At 50.3% G+C, this 18963-nt stretch overlaps 1 protein-coding gene across 1 annotated transcript; it reads left to right on the forward strand.

The window, feature by feature from the left end:
* The first annotated feature begins 1362 nt into the window (after positions 1–1362).
* On the forward strand, positions 1363–18601 carry LOC113428399 (immunoglobulin superfamily DCC subclass member 3-like). The gene is given in 16 exon segments (XM_087943724.1): positions 1363–1406; positions 4352–4466; positions 5545–5899; positions 7088–7232; positions 7883–8013; positions 8291–8403; positions 8405–8429; positions 9180–9338; positions 12399–12564; positions 13341–13591; positions 14175–14339; positions 14837–15025; positions 16178–16282; positions 16446–16575; positions 17257–17404; positions 18403–18601. Coding segments are annotated over 16 exon segments (2334 nt in total). The 3' UTR covers positions 18496–18601.
* Positions 18602–18963: the final 362 nt, after the last annotated feature.

Below are 18963 nucleotides of genomic sequence, written 5' to 3' on the forward strand. Positions count from 1 at the left end.
GATTATCTCCCTGATGCTAAATTGGGAAAGGTTTTCTCTGTGTCTTTCTCTCATTTCTCTGTTTCTGTCTCTTTATTTCTCTCTCTGTGTTTACTGTCTCTATTTCTGTTTCTCTCTCTCTCTCTCTCTGCCTCTCTATTTCTCTTGTTTCTCTCTCTCTCTGTGTGTCTCTCCCTCTCTCTCTCTGTTTCTCTCTCTGTTTCTGTCTGTGTCTCTCTCCATTTCTCTCTCTTTCTGTCTCTTTCTATTTCTCTCTCTGTTTCTGTCTCTCTGCCTGTCTCTCCCTCGTATGCTTTTCCCAGTCAGGCCCTCAATAAAGTTAGCAAACACAGTGTAATAATTTAAATCCATCTCAAGATTGAAACAACCCAAAGAATTCTGTTTTTTTTCCCCTCCAAGCTGGGCCAGACACTTTCAGTACCTGGGACAGCATTCAAATAAAGCCACTTTTCACACCCCCCATTTCAGTTCTTGAGGATTGGCAAGGCATCCTATGCTGGACTACTGCAGGATCCTCGCCGTAGGGCTGGCCTTGAAGAGGGTGCTGCGAAGGGCCCCCAGGCTGCCTTCTCATCCCATCACACCAGTTTCCGACTGGTTTCCAGTTTTACTTTTCTCTTTTTTCCCCTTAGTTTAAGCAGGTTCCAGTGGGGCGAGTCTGCCAGCTGGTTACCATTGGAGAATTGGTCTGCACTTCCAAACAAATAAAAATACCCCCCCTCCATCTCTTCTGCATGCAAATGAAGCCCAGGTGAGAGGCCAGGTGAGTTCTCCTTGGCCTGGCTCACGCAGGGAAGGTGATGGGTGCGAAGGATTGCCACTGAATTATTTAGCCTTGGGAAGTTGGGAAAGGAGAATCCCTTGAACGCATAGAGGAAGGGAGGAAGGAAGGAAGGAGGGGCTCTCAAACCAAATGCAATTGGGTAGCTCCCCCCATCTCTCCCCCTACACACAGAGCCAATCCCCCCCTTGTCCTCCTTGAACCCTGCTCCGATTATCTCAATGACTCCGGCGGTGGCAAAGGGCAAACAATGGGACTTCTCAGCTGGCCAATTTAGCTCCCCCCTGGACTGAGAAAGGCCTCAGAATTTGGGGCAGGGGGCTGCAAAAGAAAGGGAGACCCACGATAGCAGCCAAGTGGGGAAAAGTTGAGACCAAAGATTTCATATTTTATTTTTTTCGGGGAGGAGTAGAAAACCAAGCAGGGTGGGTTGGGGCCTCTTTGTTTCTGTCTGCCTTAAGGGATTCAGTCAGGCAGAGAAAGTTTGCAGGTGGAATCTGGGATTTGGGTTGCTTTTGGGGAACACGATCGCCGGGGGGTTTGGGGGTGACTCCAGGCAGCCGTTGGCGGGCGATGCCACCATGGAGATGCTGGATTGTCCTACTGCTGCTTCTGAAAAACTGGGGTAAGTACAATGATGATGATGATGATTATTATTATTACGACCGTCGTCAGCTAGCAGGAAATTTGGGGTGCAACCCGAAGATCGAATGCAGAAAAATCCAAAAAGTTTAACTCAGGGTTATTGTGCCCAAAGAATAGCGGTTTAATGGATTTGCAAAAGGATGCAAAGTGCTCACGGAGGTTTTCAAAGAGGCGCTGGAGTAAAAGGAAGAAAATCGAGCAGAAAATAAAGTTTTGAGACCTAATATACTCTTTGGGGATGGAATCTGGGGTGGAGAAACCTCGCTTTTTAGATGCTTTTCAAGAACTGACGGGTTGACTTTGAGCAAATCCAGCAAGAGAGCATCTGAGAGCCAAAAGGAAAGAATTTCATTTCATTTAGATGAAAGTTTTGCTGATCATTTTGCATTGTCAGCCAGAATATTCAGAATATTTTTTGCTGGCGTGCTCTAAGAAGTTACAAAACACACACACACACATACACCCCACAACATATTCAGTGCATGTTTCAATGGACAGCCAGACCACACGGTTTGCGTTATTTTTGTCGGTGTGCAGCCACTCACAAAAATGTGAGTTTTTAAAGCTTGGTTATTTGGCCAAAATGACAGCATTTAAGGTAGCTGGCAGTTGTGTGTTTACAATCCTGTTTTGCAAATGATTCCAAAAATCAGGGTTATAATTGTGGTTTGTGAAGGAATCGAGGTTTGCTGAACTGCAGTTTAGTGTCCTGGGTGAGCGGGAAAATCCTTTCAGACATCGTTGGAGAAAAAAATTCTGAATTCACCTGCTTTTCCTGTCTGTGTGTTATTTAACAAGAATAACAGAATAAAACAGAATAATAGAGTGGGAAGGGAACTTGGGGGTTTTCTAGTCCAATTTTAATTCCTAAAAATTAAGAAACTTCCCAGATAGGCAGAAACATGTAAATTGAAAAATAATAATAATAATAATTAAAGTGAATGTTAAAATCCGAGGGGATTAAAATCCCGAGCTATGATTCTCTCACTCTTTGAAATGAGAATCCAATCAGAATTTGGCCTGGCCAGAACAAAGCTCTTTATAATAACCTTAAATCAATCTCCATTGGATCAAAGAAAGTGGGTGACACATTCACACAACCAAAGAGAGACACCCTCCCTACAAACCATTTTTTCAATCCAAATACTTTAAAAAAAAACAAAAACCAAGCCCACTTAAATAATTTCACGCCGTAGCGAGAATATTAAATGCCCCTGAATTTCTTCTTCTGCAACTCGGAAGACGAGATTTGTTTTCCTTTGCAAAAGCTGTTTTCGGCTCCAAATTCCACCCTGTCTGCAAAAAGCTGGTTTGCAAAAGAGAAACCCAGTTTGATAGGAGGATAGTAACGATGCTTGGACGGCTTCTGAGACCAGAGGCCTTCGTCCACTCAAGGAAGCGTAAAAAGTTTCACCCGCCAAGAATTAACTCGTGCAAGGAGTTTGCACGCTGTTTTAGCTCCCAGTTTAACTAACTATAGTTTGTAGACCAAGCTGCAATTCCCCGAGTTTATTCTGCATGAAATCCAGCCAAAATATACGATTTGTCGTATATTGTCGTATGTTTTGCTGAGTGTGCTCAAATAACCCAATATTATTCATTGATCAGACTTCCATCTCAATAGTAGGAGACATGTTGTGGGTATCTAGTCAACTATTATTTATGGTATGTCATTAAAAACACACACCAGAAGAGGTGAGTGACAGACTACCCCTGCCTGGGTTAGCCAGATGGTATGAACGATCCATGAAGGGGAAAAAAGGGGAAATTATAGTTTGATTTCTTTCTTTGTTGGTTTTCGTGACCGCAGTATTGGTGAGTTGGTTGCTTCCATGAGTTTCCATCTGTTGTTTCAAGTGCTTTGGAGAATAAGTTGACCCCTCTCCTCTTCTTTGGGGGCAGCCCCTCAAATATTGGAATGCACTCCTGTTCCTATTCATCTTCTCATCACTCATTTCACATCCCCTCCCACTTGTGACTGCATGGCTGTAACTTTGTCGCTTGTATCCTTACGATTTATATTGACTAGTATTTCCTATACTATTTCCCATACTATTTCCTAGTATGATTTGATTACTTATTGTACACTATGAGTATCAAGTGTTGGACCTGGTGATTTTTGACTCTTGACGAATGTCTCTTTTATGTACACTGAGATCATTTGCACCAAGGGAAATTCCTTGTGTGTCCAATCACACTTGGCTAATAAAGAATATTCTACTCTACTCTACTCTACTCTTTCCTTCCTCCTTTCCTTCCTTGTTGTACCTTATGTTTCTTGGCTCTTGATGAATGTATCCTTTCCTTTATGTACACTGAGAGCATTTGCACCAAGGGAAATTCCTTGTGTGTCCAAGCACACTTGGCCAATAAAGAATATTCTACTCTACTCTACTCTACTCTACTCTATTCTTTCCTTCCTCCTTTCCTTCCTTGTTTGTACCTTATGTTTCTTGGCTCTTGATGAATGTATCCTTTCCTTGATGTACACTGAGAGCATTTGAACCAAGAAAAATTCCTTGTGTGTCCAAGCACACTTGGCCAATCAAGAATTCCATTCTATTCCATTTTGGGGGACATTGACGGAAGGAATCCAGTTGGGTTCTTCAAGGGAGAATCTCCCCTTAGCTCCCATCTTGCTCCGTAAACCCGTTTCCATCCAGGCCAAATTCTCCTCTCTGGCGGCTTCATTTCACGAGGGGCTGAACTTGGGGCCAAGTACAAAGACAGCCCAATGTTAGAGAGTGGAAGGGAGAGGGGTCTGGGGTCACGGCACCCCTTGGCTGATCCTGGGGGGGCTGGAATGGAGCCATGATGGATGGACGGCCGGAGGTGAAGGCAGGTTGGGGGGGGAGAGGCGGCTCTTGAGTGATGGGCCAAGTCATGGGAACCATCTCACCCTGGGTGTGTCACGTGGCCGGGCAGATGGGATAAGGGTGGTGGGCTACATTGTGCCACGGAGCGAACCAACGAAGCCCCCCCTTCACCTCTCCTGACCCTGGCATTGTCCAGCCTCTCCGCCCTCCACCCCCTACCCCTCGTGAGGCTGACTGACAGCTCTTCCACGGGGGGGGGGGCCTCCTTCGTCCGTCTCCCCAGTTGCTAAGCCGGGGTTGAAATGGAGTATCCATCAAGATGTCATCGTCCAGGGAGCACAATCCCTGCTGCCCCGCCTTCCCCCCCCTTGGGGGGGGGGGCAGTGTCACTGGCAGACTTTCCTTTGGAGACGGGGTGGCCCATGGCTGTGGGGGCTGCAGGCAAGCCAAGTCCTAAGGGGATTAAAAGGGTCTTTTGTCATCCCCCCTCCCATCCCAGCCCAAGCACTTCCCATCTGTTTGAGGAAGTATAGAATAGCAGAGTTGGAAGGGACCTTGGAGGTCTTCTAGTCCAGCCCTCTTCTCAAGCTTCAGCATTTAACGCACATAGAATAGAACAGAACAGAGTAGAGTAGAGTAGAGTAGAGTAGAATAGAGAAGAATAGAGGAAGATAGAATAGAGTAGAATAGAGTAGAATAGAATAGAGAAGAATAGAATAGGAATTGGAAGAAATAGAGTAGAGTAGTAGGTAGAGTAGAGAGAGTAGAGTAGAGTAGAATAGAATAGAATAAGGAATAAGGGAAGAAGTAGAGTAGAGTAGAGTAGAGTAGAGAGAGTAGAATAGAATAGGAATAGAACAGAACAGAATAAGGAAGAGTGGAATGGGATGGAATTGAATTAGAGCCACCCAATAACTGGGGGAAGAGAGGGAGGAAGGAAGGGGGGATTAGGAAAGGAGTGAAGGAAGGAATTGAGAGGGGAAGGAAAGAAGAAATGAAGAAACAAAAGAAGGAAGGGAAGGAAGGGAAGGAAGGAAGGAGGGCAGGAATAGATGGGGAAGGAAGGAAGAAGGAAGGGAAGGAAGGAAGGAAAGAATAGATGGGGAAAGAAGGAAAGGAAGGAAGGAGGAAAAGAAGGAATAGATGGGAAGGAAGGAAGGAAGGAAGGAAGGAAGGAAGGAAGGAAGGAAGGAAGGAAGGAAGGAAGGAAAAAAGACATATTTATTGGGGCCTTGTGTTCTTCAGAGAACTAAACTCGGGTTAATTATCCATGACTCTGCTCTGACTTGACTGACATGGGAGTATCCCGCCGCCTTCTCCCCCTCCACAGACCTGGCCTACCCATCAGAGCTGTCGTTCGTCTTGGAGCCGAGTGATGTGATTGCCGTCCGGGATCGGCCGCTGATTCTCCACTGCCAGGTGAAAGGCGAGGCGCCCATCCACATCACCTGGTACCGCGATGGGGTGGCCCTCTCCAACGACAGCCATACCGCGCTTTCAGCCAACGGGTCTTTGCGCCTGGACAGCGTCCACCGGAGGCCTCGGGGAGGCTCTGCGAAAGAGGACACCACAAATCCCAGCGCCGGAGAATATAGCTGCACCGCCCAGAACTGTTATGGCCTGTTGGTCAGCCGCAAGGCTCGGATCCAGATTGCCAGTCAGTCTCCAGATTTTCACTATCTGCATGTTGGCAACCTTCCCCCTGGAAAGTTTGAGGAAGGAAGGAAGGAAGGAAGGAAGGAAGGAAGGAAGGAAGGAAGGAAGGAAGGAAGGAAGGAAGGAAGGAAGGAAGGAAGGAAGGAAGGAAGGAAGGAAGGAAGGAAGGAAGGAAGATGAGAAGGCAGGCAGGCAGAAGAGGGGAAGGTAAATAGAGAAAGGTGGGAGGGAAGGAGGGAGAGAGGGAAGGAAGATGAAAAGAGTGGAAGGGAAAGAGAGAGAAAGGGAAGGAAGGAAGAAGAGTGGGAGGGAGAGAAGGGAGGAAGGAATAGAAAAGGGAGGAAAGGGAAAAGAGGAGATAGGGAAGGAAGGAGGGACAAGAAAGGGAAAGGAAGGGCAGAAAGGGATAAAAGAGAAAAGGGAGGAGGGAGAAAAAAAGGAAGGAAAATAAAGGAAGTCAAGAAAAAGGAAGGAAACCTTCCCACTGGAAAGTTTGAAGAAGGAAAAGGAAGGAAGGAAGGAAAGAAGGAAGGAAAATGAGAAGGCAGGCAGGCAGAAGGAAATAGAGGGGAAGGGAAACAGAAAAGTGGGAGGGAAGGAGGGAGAGGGAAGGAAGATGGAAAGAGCGGAAGGGAAAGAGGGAGAAAGGGAAGGAAAGAAGGAAGGAAGAGTGGGAGGCAGAGAAAGGAGGGAGGGATGGGGGAAGGGGAAAAGAGGAGACAGGGAAGGAGGACAAGAAAGGGAAAAAGAGAAGGAAGGACAGGTAGGTATAGAAGAAGAGAAAAAGAAGGAAGGAGAAAAAGAAAGGACAGAAAATGAAGAAGGAAGTCAACAAAGGGAAGGAAAGGAAAAAAATGGAAAGGAGAGGAAAGGAGGAAGGGAGGGAGGGAGGGAGGAGGGATATCTTAAAGTTGCCACGGTTGGGAAACCCTGATTTAAGAGCTTAGAAATCGAGCATCTTGAATGAGGCTTGTTAAACAATTTAAACTCTAGATGGATTTTCCAGTTTCTCAAACCGTCATCCAGGAAAATCGTTCTAACCAACCTTGGCTACAAGTTCAGAACATCCCTCGAGGGCAGCCCCATCTGGGCCACTTTGCAGTAGACAAGCTGTAGACGAGCCGCTAATAAGATCGCAAGGCTCGGCTCAAAACCCTGACCATCGCTGCCTGTCGCTCCTCCCTTCAAGCGTTATCCAAGTTCCACATGCACCCGGAATCGATGTCGGTCGAAGAGGGTGGCGTCGCCCGGTTCCAGTGTCTCATCCAGGGTGTCCCGGAAGCCACCATAACGTGGGAACACAATCGGACGACACCGTTGACCGAGGATTATCGGTGAGCTTTGTAGGGCCGTGGCGGTGTTGATGGTGCGCCAAGGAAAATGGTAGGAGAGTCACGTTGTTAAGTCGAGCAATAACTGTATCTGTTTAGACGCTAACGGGGACACCGATGTTTTAATTGTTTTTTTAATTTTTTAAAAACTTGGATATTTAAGAGGATCTGCTGGAGTAGAATTTGGGGGGGGGGGGGAGGCGCAAGAAATACCGCTCCAGCAGGACAGCCATTTTATCCTCCTCCTCCTCTTTTAACGACCCTGTAATCCCTTGCAGGGTGGAATCTGGGCAAATGAATGGAGCTAGCCGGAGTTTACTGGCCAGATGCCCTTCCTGTCACCAATGAGGAGTTTTGCTTAGCAGATATATTCTCAGTCAAGAGGTGGTATTCAGCAGGTACTGACCAGTTCTGGAGAACCGGTACTGGATATTTTGAGTCGTTTGGAGAACCAGCAAATACCGCCTCTGACTGGAGATTTTACGGTATCCTTCCCCTGCCACACGCACCAAGCCCACAGAACCGTTGTAGTGCCAGAGAAAAAAAAACTTGGGATGTGGGAAACTATATGCTACCAATGCCTGGAAATCTACACAGACACAAACACACAAAACAACACCTGCACCACCTTTCCGTCTTCTCGTTTCGTTCAGATTTACCCTTCTGCCCGCTGGCATTCTCCAGATCACCGGCGTGAGACAATCCGATGTGGGAACCTATCGTTGCGTGGCGAGAAACATTGCCAACACTCGCTACAGCCAGGAGGCCGCGCTGAGCATCAGCAGTGAGCACCAGGGGGTTGGTGGGTGGGTGGAACTCATGCTAGGCAGGTGGACTCACCTGGTGAATGGATGGCTATTTCGGGAAGGGACGCAGAGTGAGCCGAGCTGGGAAGCGCTGGTCTTATTTACGGGGAATACCAATCGAGCGAGGGTTGTCCTGTTGGTCACGAAGATTGTCTCGCTTTCTCGTCGCATGGGGAGGGGAGAGGCTCTGTACCCCTCACCCCAAAAGAAGTTGGACGGGCCTCAAGGTTCTCATCTTGTGCTTTTTTTATTCAGTGTCTGTGCCCAAGGTCTTTAAAGAGCCGGTCATCTTGTCAGGACCCCAGAATCTGACCATTACGGTACACCAGACGGCTATCCTCGAGTGTATCGCTACGGGGAACCCTCGCCCCTATCGTGTCCTGGAGTCGTCTGGGTGAGCGGGGGGATGCTGAGGAAGACCATCATGGTGGAGGGGAACGGGACGATGGCATGGGGAAGGATTTCCGAGAAGGTCAGAAGCGTACCCAAAGGAAGTAGCCAAGGAGAAGAGGGTGTTGTTGGTTTGCCGGCGGCAGGTGTGGACGGCTGAGGTCTCGGAGAGTGAGGACTCAGATGAGGGGCCCTGCGTGTAATGCAGGGATGGGGCCAGGACCATCAGGGAGTGGAGTGCTGCCTTCAGAGATTGTGGAGGCTGGCAGCAGTGAGGAAGAGTTTCCCGAGGAGCCTGTGCCCAGTGCGTGTACGTGCAGGGCTGCTCGAAGGAAAGAGCAGCAAGGGCGACTCGGGAGTAAGGCTGCAAGGTAATGGCCCCTCCCTTAAGAGCTAAAAGCCAGCTGAGAAACCGGAGTTCTTTGCAGGAAGCAAAGAAGTTTTTGCGCTCAAGCCTGGTGGACGTTCGGACTCTCTTAGTTTGTGTTTGGAGACTCTTTGCGTTTTGAAATACTTCTTGGCGACTTTATCTGGTGTTCTTGGCAGCCTTGCACCCCCTCGGCAAGGCTCCTTCTTGACAATTAGTTTGAAACAGCCTTTTAACCGGGAAGGAACGTCATTCACAAAGAATCAATCATTCAAAGGTTTTGCTGTTACCTCCATTTGGGGTTGGTTTCCTTGGAACAAGGTTTGGGTCCGAACAGGGCTGAGAGAGACCTCCAACACTCCGACCGGATTGTCTTCTTCCCCGTAGACGGGCGTTCCATTGGCGTGGAAGGGATTCAAGTGCTCGGAACCGGCAACCTCATGATCTCGGATGTGTCGGTGAAGCACGCCGGGGTGTACGTCTGTGCCGCCAACCGTCCCGGCACTCGGGTGCGCCGCACAGCACAAGGCATCCTCATGGTTCAAGGTAAGACGTCTTCCACATTTTGGCTCACCGGGGAGGTCGGTTGGACCCAGCTTTAGATTAACGGGCAAAGACCAGAAACTTGGGGTGGCCTTCAGATCTTCGGAATTGGGTCATAAGTCATAAGGTCATAATGGAGTTGACGAAAGGGACCTTGGAAGGTCTTTTAGCCCACCCACCCCTGCTCAGATCTTGATTGTATCCCTCTGCAAGATGCGGTAGCTCACAAGGAGTCTGTTGTAGGGTTGAATGGTTGCTAAGCAACCGGATGTAAGCTACCTGTACGGTTGGTGTCAGCACCTCCAGGGTTACCAGTTAGTCTTGGACTTACTCTATCTCTCCGCCCTTAACAGATAACAGATAATAATCAGAATTGGAAGGGACCTTGTAGGTCATCTAGTCCAACCCCCCCCCCATCCAAGAGGGAGACCCTACACCATTTCTGACAGATGGGAGTCCAATCTCTTCTTGAAAGCCTCCAGGGATGAAGCTTCCACAACTTCCGAGGGCAACTTTTGTTCCATGGGTTGATGGCTCTCACTGTCAGAAAGTTTATCCTTGTTTCCAGGTTGAATCTCTCCTTGGTCAGCTTCCATCCATTATTCCTTGTCTGGCTTTCAAAGGTGCTTTGGAAAATGGGTTGACCCCCTCCTCCTCTCTTGGGCAGCCCCTCAACTATTGGAAGATGCTCTCCTGTCTCCCCTGGTCCTTCCCTTCCCTAGACTAGCCAGGCCCAGTTCCTGCAACCATCCATCGTATGTTTTAGCCTCCAATCCCCTCATCATCCTGGTTGCTCTTCTCTGCACTTTTTCTAGAGTCTCAACATCTTTTTTTATAGTGTGGTGACCAAAACTGGATGATATACTCTAGATGTGGCCTTACTAAGGCTTTATAGAGTGGCATTAGTACCTCCCTTGACCTCGATTGTATCCCTCTGTTAATGCAACTTAGGATCACATTGGCTTTTTTGGCGGCTGCTGCACACGGCTGGCTCCTATTTAGCTGGTTGTCCACTAAGACTCCAAAATCCCCCTCACAGTCACTGCTATTAAACCTAGTTTCACTCTTCCTGCTCGCCATTCTCGTTCAAGCATTAAGGACAAACACCCGGCCATTTCTCCACTTGCCCTCTGGCAGCCATCGATTTTTTGGGGGGGGGGTTGCTCCGATAAAGAGATTGGAGGGGTGGGGGGGACGATCGATGGAGTGACCTATGGGGCTGGGGGACGACAAAGGAAGGTGGATGATGGATGCCGTGCAGCCTTCTTCTCTGGAGGACGAGAAGTGAGGGGGCTGTGTGTTCCAAATCGGGGGAGCAGCGGTTGAATTTGGGAGCGGATCTCCTCGGAGAAAGAGGAGGGAGGAATTTGGGGAGGGGGAAACTCCCTCACTCTGGAGGTTGGTTGCACGGCGGGGCAGCACCGGAGCCCACCAGACGAGCCAAAATTTGCATCTCAGCCGAGAGTGGCACCCTTGGCTTTCCCAAGGGGTCAAAGGTCAGCTCTCTCTCCCACCCACCCTCTCCAGCCCAGACTCCCCCTTCCTAAATGGTCTGGAGGACAATTGGGGAGCCTTTGAAGGTGGGCTCAAGCCCACCGCCCCCAAACCCAGAAGTCTGGATTCAATTTGGAAAAATATCAAATCCGCCGACATAAAACACAGCAATTTAAGCCGAGGAGACATAACGGGGACCTCTTTTGCTTCCCTCTCGGCCACCCAGATCCCTTACCCCCTAATTTGTGGGGCTGTTCCTTTGTGTGTGTGTATGTGGGGAGGGGGTGTCAGTTCAGGTCCCAGATTCCTGGGAAACTCCCAATTTTCCTCCTGTCTCTTTTCCTGCAAGCAAACTCTTAGCGCCCGCAGTTTTCGGGGTCGCGATGGCAAAAAAATGGTGGGGTGATAAGAGTCGCAAAAAGGCTGGTGGAGAAGGGGGGAAACACTTGGGGGAGCCATAGGGAGAAGAGGAAGGGGTGGGGAGAGGTTAGAGTTCAAATCCCCCCTCCTCATTTCCATGCTTGCGTTCCCTAGAGTACTCTGGCCAACAAAAGCTATTTTCGGTCTGTCTGTCTCTTTTCGCTCGCTTGCTTTCTTTCCAAGAAGAGAGAGGACACGAAATGAAAGGGGAGGGGTCTCTCTCTTTGTTTGGGGTCAAGGCTGAGGTTGGGGCTTTAAAAGGGGAGGGGAAAAAAAGAAAGAAATCCCACTGCTCTTTTCCCAGCCTTTTGGAGAGCTAATGAGATGCAGGACGTGGAGACGGGAACTGTAAAGCTCCTTTTAATTTTGTTTTTCTCCCCTGGACACCGAGGGGCATCTGCCTCTGGACCGGTCTCCCAAGCTGAGACCTACCCCCCCAGCTATGGGGTGCAAGCCCAGATCGGAGGGATGTTGCTGCCCCCTGCTGGCACCGAGAGGAGCAACTCCTCCTGCCCGAAACTCGGGTTGTCCTGGACATACAAGCACCATGGAATCCAACATTGACCTGAAACGGTGTTGAGTTTTGCGCCCCTTCATTTTACAAGCTTTCGTGCCGCGGTTGTTAAGCGAGTCATGTTGTTAAAGAGAGGGACACGGTCGTTCAGGGAATCTGACTCCGCTGGTCAGAAGGTCGCCAAAGAGGGATCAGTGCGAACTCCGGACGCGCCAACCGTCGGAAACAGGAGCATCCGAATGTTGATCACGTAACCGCGAGGACGCCGCAACGGTCATTAAGTGTGAAAATCCAAAGTCCCTTTTCTCTCTCTCTCCACGGCCTGCTGTTGAATAGTGTGGTTTCTTGAGTCTCGACCGAGAGGTAGAACTTCCTCGTGCAGGAGCAGTCTTATCTCAGAGCAGCGGTTTTCGACCTCCTAGTCCGCCTTGACAAGGATAGCCATGAAGGTTTAGAGGCAGGCAGAGGGGGACGGACGGGCGGATGGTCCCCTCGGCTTGTTTCGACTGGTTTTGTGCAGAGGACTAGGAACTTGAAGGTGAAAACCGGACGGATGAGCTTTCCTCGTTCTTTGCAACCAGGTCTTTTCACTTCTTCCCTGATTTTTTTTTTTTTTTTGTGGGTCTCTCTCTCAGCACCGCCGGAGTTTGTGCAGTGGCCTCAGTCTCTTTCCAAAACGCTGGGCACCAGCGCCATCTTCACCTGCGTGGCACAGGGGGTGCCCGAGCCTCACCTGGTCTGGCTGAAGAACGGGAAAGTCCTGGCCCCCGGCGACAACATCAAGCTGACCCACAACAACAGGTCCAGGCCTCCCCCCTGCAGGGGCTCAAAAGCGTTGAACCCAAGAGGGGGTGGACACAGTCGCTGGCGAAGCATCCGCGTTCCCACGGATGCTAAACAGACCGCCCAGTTAGGCCTGAGGCAGGGGTGGGCTTCGAAACTTTCCGCAACCGGTTGGACTACAGGACCTCCAGGGTCCCTTCCAGGCTCTGTTATTCTGTCCTTCCTTCCTTCCTTCTCCATCCCTGGAAGGCTATTAAGAAGAGACTGGACAGCGGTTTCTCTGGAATAGTAGATCTTCTGCTTTTGGACTAGATGGCCTCAAAGGTCCCTTTCAGCTGTTATTCTGTCCTTCCTACCATCCATCCATCATCTCCTTCCTTCCTTCCATCCTTCCTTCCATCCATCCACAATCTCCTTCCTTCCTTCCATCCATCATCTCCTTCCTTCCTTCCATCCATCATCTCTTTCCTTCCTTCCATCCATCATCTTTCCTTCCTTCCTTCCTTCCTTCCTTCCTTCCTTCCTTCCTTCCTTCCTTCCTTCCTTCCATCCATCCACAATTTCCTTCCTTCCTTCCTTCCTTCCTTCCTTCCTTCCATCCATCCATCCATCCATCCACAGTCTCCTTCCTTCCTTCCTTCCTTCCCCATCCCTGGAGTCTTTTAAGAAGAGACTAGACAGCCGTTTGTCTGGAATGGTAGAGGATCTCCTCCTTGAGTAGCGGGTTGGACTAGATGGCCTTGAAGCTCCCTTCCACCCCAGTGACTCTCTTTTTATTTTCTGTCCTCCCGCAGCACCCTGATGATCCAGGGCATCACCTCCGACGACGAGGCCATCTACCAGTGTATCGCGGAGAACAGCGCGGGCACCAACCAGGCCAGCGCCCGGCTGGCAGTGGCCCTCTCCAAGGAGCTGCCCAGTTCGCCAGAAGGGGTGCAAGCCGTCGCCCTCTCCACCACCTCCATCCGGGTGTCCTGGCAGGAGCCGTCCCGGGAGGTCACCGAATCCATCATCGGCTACGTTCTGCATTTCCGGAAGGCAGGAGGTGAGACCGGCCTTGGTGTGTGTGTGTGTGTGTGTGGGGGGGGGGTTCCTTCTAGCCTACTCCTGCCCCTTCTCCCCAAATCTCTGGGGTTCCCCATCCCGCCGGCAGCTTCTCGGCTTCTCTAAGTTTCACCAAGAGGATGAGGGGACTGGAGCAGAGATGGGATTCAGCCGGTTTGGACCGGTTCTCGCGAACCGGTTGCGAGGAAATTTTGAGTAGTTCGGAGAACCAGCCAATGCCGCCTCTGAGTGGCCCCGCCAACCCCATCTATACTCCCCCCTCCTGAGTTCCAGCTGATTGGCTGGGTCTTCTTTGGTTGCCTTGACTCGGGAGAACGGACCTGGAAAGCAGGTGAGCGGGGTGGGGAGGGAAAGGGGACTTGGCAGTAACTTTCCCCTGCCACGCCCACCAAGCCACGCTGGGAACTGGGCCTGGCTAGTCTAGGGAAGAGAAGGACCTGGGGAGACAGGAGAACAGTCTTCCAATATTTGAGGGCGGCGGGGGGGGTCGGACTAGAGGACCTCCAAGGTCCCTTCCAACTCTTGTCTATCTGTAATCTCTCTCCTTTGGGTTCCCTCTGCAGAGTCGGACAGCCACGAGCTGCAGGAGGCGGTGAGCAAAAATACTTTCCACCACGTCTTCGGCAACCTTGAGCCCTTCACCACGTACTCCGTCTACCTGAAGGCTTATTCCCCCCTGGGGGCCAGCCAAGACTCCCAGCCCATCCTGGCCACCACGCTGGGCAGTGGTAAGTCTCACTAACGGGGAAGGGGAAGATTTGTAGCTCGGGGTTGAACCTGTGGGGTCCTTGGTGCTCTCTCTTTCTCTGGCTGGCTGGCAGGCATTTCACGACCCAGCTAGGTCACAGCATCAGGGCTACGAGGGGAGTTGGGTTTGGGGAGAGGAGGAGGAGGAGAAAAGTGAGGGATCCTTGGTGGTCTCTGAGCTTGGTTGTTTCCTTGCAGACGTTTCGTGACCCACCCAGCTAGGTAACATCATCAGTGCTAGAAAGGAGTAGGGTTTGTGGAGAGGAGGAGGAGGAGGAAGGGAAGAAGGAAGGAGGAGGAAGAGGAGGAGGAAGGAGGAAGAGGAAGGAAGGAGGAGGAGGACTGTGGGGTCCTTGAGTGCTCTCTGACGTTTGCAGATGTTTCGTTACCCAACTAGGCAACATCATCAGTGCTAGAAAGGAGTAGGGTTTGTGGAGAGGAGGAGGAGGAGGGTCACTGCTTGTTCTCCTCTCCCTAGTCCCAGCTGCCTTGACCTTCTTCACCAAGATCCTGAACATCAGCTCCGTCCAGGTGTTTTGGGAGCCGCCCTCGACGCCCGGCGGGATCGAAGGATTCAAGCTGTACCTCCGGAAGCTGCCCAGCACCCACTACGAGGCGCCTCAGATCTTGCCTGGCATGGCCAACTCCTTCCTCTATGGCAACCTGGGTGGGTTCTCCATTCTTCCGGGAGGGCGGAGCGGGCCTTGCGAACGGCGCCCAGGTGGCACCGGCTCCGAGGCAGCAGCCTCTTTCCAAGACTCTGGAAACTCCCACCTGTGCCAGGACAGGTGCCCCCCTCAAAGGGGCAGTGCTGGTGGAGGGAGAGAGGGAGGTGGATTGGCGCTGGCTTTGGGCTCAGCTGGAGACACCACGCAACCCATGCGCCTGCTCCTGAGCATGGGGATTTCTGCGTCACAATCTGTGTGCCGATTGGCCCTGCTTTGCAAAGAGAAGCTGTCTGTCCCTTCCTTCCTCCCTTTTCTCTTTTTCCTTCCCCTTTTTCTCCCCCTCCTCCTCTCCATTATCTGTTTGTCTGTCATCTACCTACCTATCTCATCTATCTATCTATCTATATCTCATCTACCTATCATCTATCAATTTATCTGATAATCTATCATCTATTATCATTTATCTATCCTTCCTTCCTTCCCTCCCCTTCTTTTTCTCTCCTTCCATCCATCAATCTATTCACGTATATCTCTATTTCTTCCTTCTTTCTCTCCCTGTCCTTCTCCCCCTTCCCTTCCTTCATCCATCCATCTATCTATCTATCTATCTATCTATCTATCTATCTATCTATCTATCATCTATCTATCATTATCTATCTATCTATCTATCTATCTATCTATCTATCATCATCTATCTATCTATCTATCTATCTATCTATCTATCTAATCTATCTATCTATCTATCTATCTATCATCTATCTATCTATCCTCTATATCTTTATCATATCTCTGTCATCTATTTATTTTCCTTCGCTCCTCCCTTCCCTTCTTTCCTTCCTTCCTTCCTTCTCTCCATATCTATCCATCCAACTGTATCTATCTATCTATCTATCTATCTATCTATCTATCTATCTATCTATCTATCTATCTATCTATCCTATCTAATCTATCTATCTATCTATCTATCTATCTACCTACCTACCTAACCTACCTAATCTACCTACCTCTCACCTCTCTCTCTCATTTCTATGTCATCTCTCTCTCTCTCTCCCCCCGCTGTTGTCCAGCTGTGGCCCTCAACAGCTGGAGAGGCTGCCCCCCTTGAGCTTCTCCCTGGGGCTGCCTCCATGCTGGCTTTCTCCTCCCCACAGAACCAGCGGCCAGCTACGAGATCAGACTCGTGGCCTTCAACAGCCACGGGGACGGGAACAGCAGCCGGCGCTTCGTTTCCCTCCAGGACGACCCGGAGTGGTTGGGTAAGAGCTGGCACCAAGAGCTACCCTCCAGCCAAGTGAGGGGGAACCATCTCTGGGCACCCCTTGGCAACGGCCCCGGCCGGAGGCAAGATCTCTAACCAGGGTGGGAGCCTCCTTCTGCAGAGGCAGTCTATCCCACCTGCCCGATCTTCTTTCTCCACAGAGGCCAACTCGGTTTGCCAATGCAGGCAAGATCGGGATGCTTCCCTGGCTGGCATCGTGGTGGGCGTTCACATTGGCATAGCGTGCATTATCTTCTGTGTCCTCTTCCTGATGTTTGGCTACCGCAAGAGGTGAGGGTTTGGAAGGAGCCCTGGATTCGTTCAACTTCCTTAGGCCTCCTTTCCTTCACTTCCTGCTATCTGCCTTTCTTTCCTTCCTTCCTTCGTCCCTTCCTTCTCATTCCCATCTCCTTTCCTTTCCCCTTTCTCTTCCTTCTCATCTTCCTTCCTTCCCATCTTCCTTCCTTTCCTTTCCCTTCCTTCCTTCCTTCCTTCTCATTCCCATCTCCTTTCCTTTCCCTTTCTCTTCCTTCTCATCTTCCTTCCTTCCCATTCCCTTCCTTCCTTCTCATCTTCCTTCCTTCCTTCCTTCCCATCTCCTTTCCTTCTTTTCCTTCCTTCCTTCCTTCCTTCCTTCTTCTTCCTTTCCTTTCCTTTCCTTCCTTTCGCCTTCCTTCCTTCCTTCCTTCCTTCCTTCCCTTCCCTTCCCTTCCTTCCTTTCCTTTCCTTCCTTCCAAGATCTGTCTGGAGAGAATGCTGGTAGACTCCCGTTTTCATCCCTTAAATGACCGTGCTCTGCTTTGCCCTTGATGGAGCTTCCACACCCTGCAGCAGTCTTACCTCAAAAGGCCAGAAACAGGTCCTTCCCCCCGCCCCTTCTTTGCTTGAGGACACTTAGCGGAGACCTCTCAAGAACCTCTCCTCTCAGCGGGGCTTCCTTCCGTAACTCTCCTTTGGGGTTTTCCTCGCCAGCCTTTTCTGCAAGAAAGGACCTCAGGAAAACTGGACTGTCCCACAAGGAACCGAATTGGTGTCTTCCAGCTCTCAGGATCCCCGTCTTAACCCGCGCAAGCCGGACAGCAGGGCCAAACCTCCAGAAATGATGGAGCTGGTTGCTCGGGTGAGGACAATTTTGGTGGTTGCACCGGTCTAAGTTCTGGAGAAGGTCTTGAGGGTAAAACAGGGTTGGGTGGTGGGGAAGGTAAGAGGTTCTCCTTCCTTGGACAATCTTCTGAAATGTGGTGGCCAGCAAGTCAGATGGACTGCAACTCCTACGGTTTTTCTGATGGGTTTCAGGTAGAAAAATAACTCGATCAATGAAGGGTGTTGAGGTCCCTCATGTTTTGAGGGACACCATGTAGTTAAGAAAAAAAAAAAACAAGCTTTGGTCTAAATGACCTCTCTTCAAATTGATGTATTAGGTGCCATCAAGTCATTTTTTTGACTCCTGGCGACCACGTTGAGGTTCTCCAGGAATTTCTGTCCCCCACCTGGTCCTTCAGATCTTCCGATGGAGGATTTCCACCTGAATCTTTCCCCCTTTCCCAGTTTCTAGAGAGCTGGGTCTTCTACTCATGACCAAAGTAGGATCATTTCTGTCTAGAAAACTCTGGAATTCAAGGGATGTGAGCTAGAGGCAAATTTCACATAAATATACAAGTTGTGGGACTAGATAAGGCAACGTTGAAAGCGGACAACCTCCGTGGTCACTTATAATATCCTAGATGTCGGCTGCTTCTCCTCCATCCTTAAATGGTGAAGCTCTCAACTTGCTACACCGGGGAGCAGGACACAAATTCAGATGTTCGAACCTTACTGGTGGTGTGCAGGTTATATTCTGCAGCCACCGGTCTTCTCCATCGCAGATCTTCTAAGGGGGCTTCCGGTGTTGGAGAAGCCTGGCCTTCACTACCTCCATTATGGACACCAAGCCATCGCGGTTGGACAATTTCACGGAGGTTCCGTAGAGGTTCAACCTTGTCTGGAAGGAAACTCAGCTTTGGAGGAGAAGCCAAAGAGCTGGGAAGGAGACACCACGCAGGGGTGGGATACGGAGAAGAGGACAGGACGACCTCGAAGAGGTGCTCCAATCTGGTTGTGGTTGTTTTGTCTTTGCAGAACAGCTCCGCGTGTGAAGGAGGCACCACCAGGGAGGGTCCTCATTTTGAAGTCACCATTGAGTGCTGTCCTCCGTCTCAGCCCAGCGGTTAGGCGAGCCCCGGGACTGTGGCGTGGGGAGAGGTCTTCCAAGGGGCAGAGGGGTACTCCGGAGAGTTTGGGCCTCCCCTCATATTACCCCACCACAGCTCTCCAAAGAAACTACACCTCACCTCCTCTTGGAGACACCGCCACCCCAAAAAACGTCTAATCCAGCCATCAATCCCCTCCCCCGTTATCCTGGAAGGTCTATTTTTGATACAAGATGCCAAAACTACCTCAATTTGCCAGCCACTCTGGCCGCCAAAATAAGACTTCGCCCACACCCCACCCTGGCTCTTTCTTCACCAAAGTGGGGAGGAAAAAATGGGGACCCCTTTCCCACGGGACCCCCTAAGTTTCCAGACCCTGCAGCAACCGTTCCAAGGAAGAGATGGAAATCGGAGAGAAGGAACGCTTTCTCTCGCCCTTCTTCCGTCTGGCTCGTTTTGGGATGGAGATGCAAGTTGGACCCCCCTCCAG

Source organism: Notechis scutatus, chromosome 14 (assembly GCF_049901735.1).
Source record: "Notechis scutatus isolate UNSWTSFEM ecotype Mainland chromosome 14, rNotScu1.2, whole genome shotgun sequence".
Taxonomy (NCBI): domain Eukaryota; kingdom Metazoa; phylum Chordata; class Lepidosauria; order Squamata; family Elapidae; genus Notechis; species Notechis scutatus.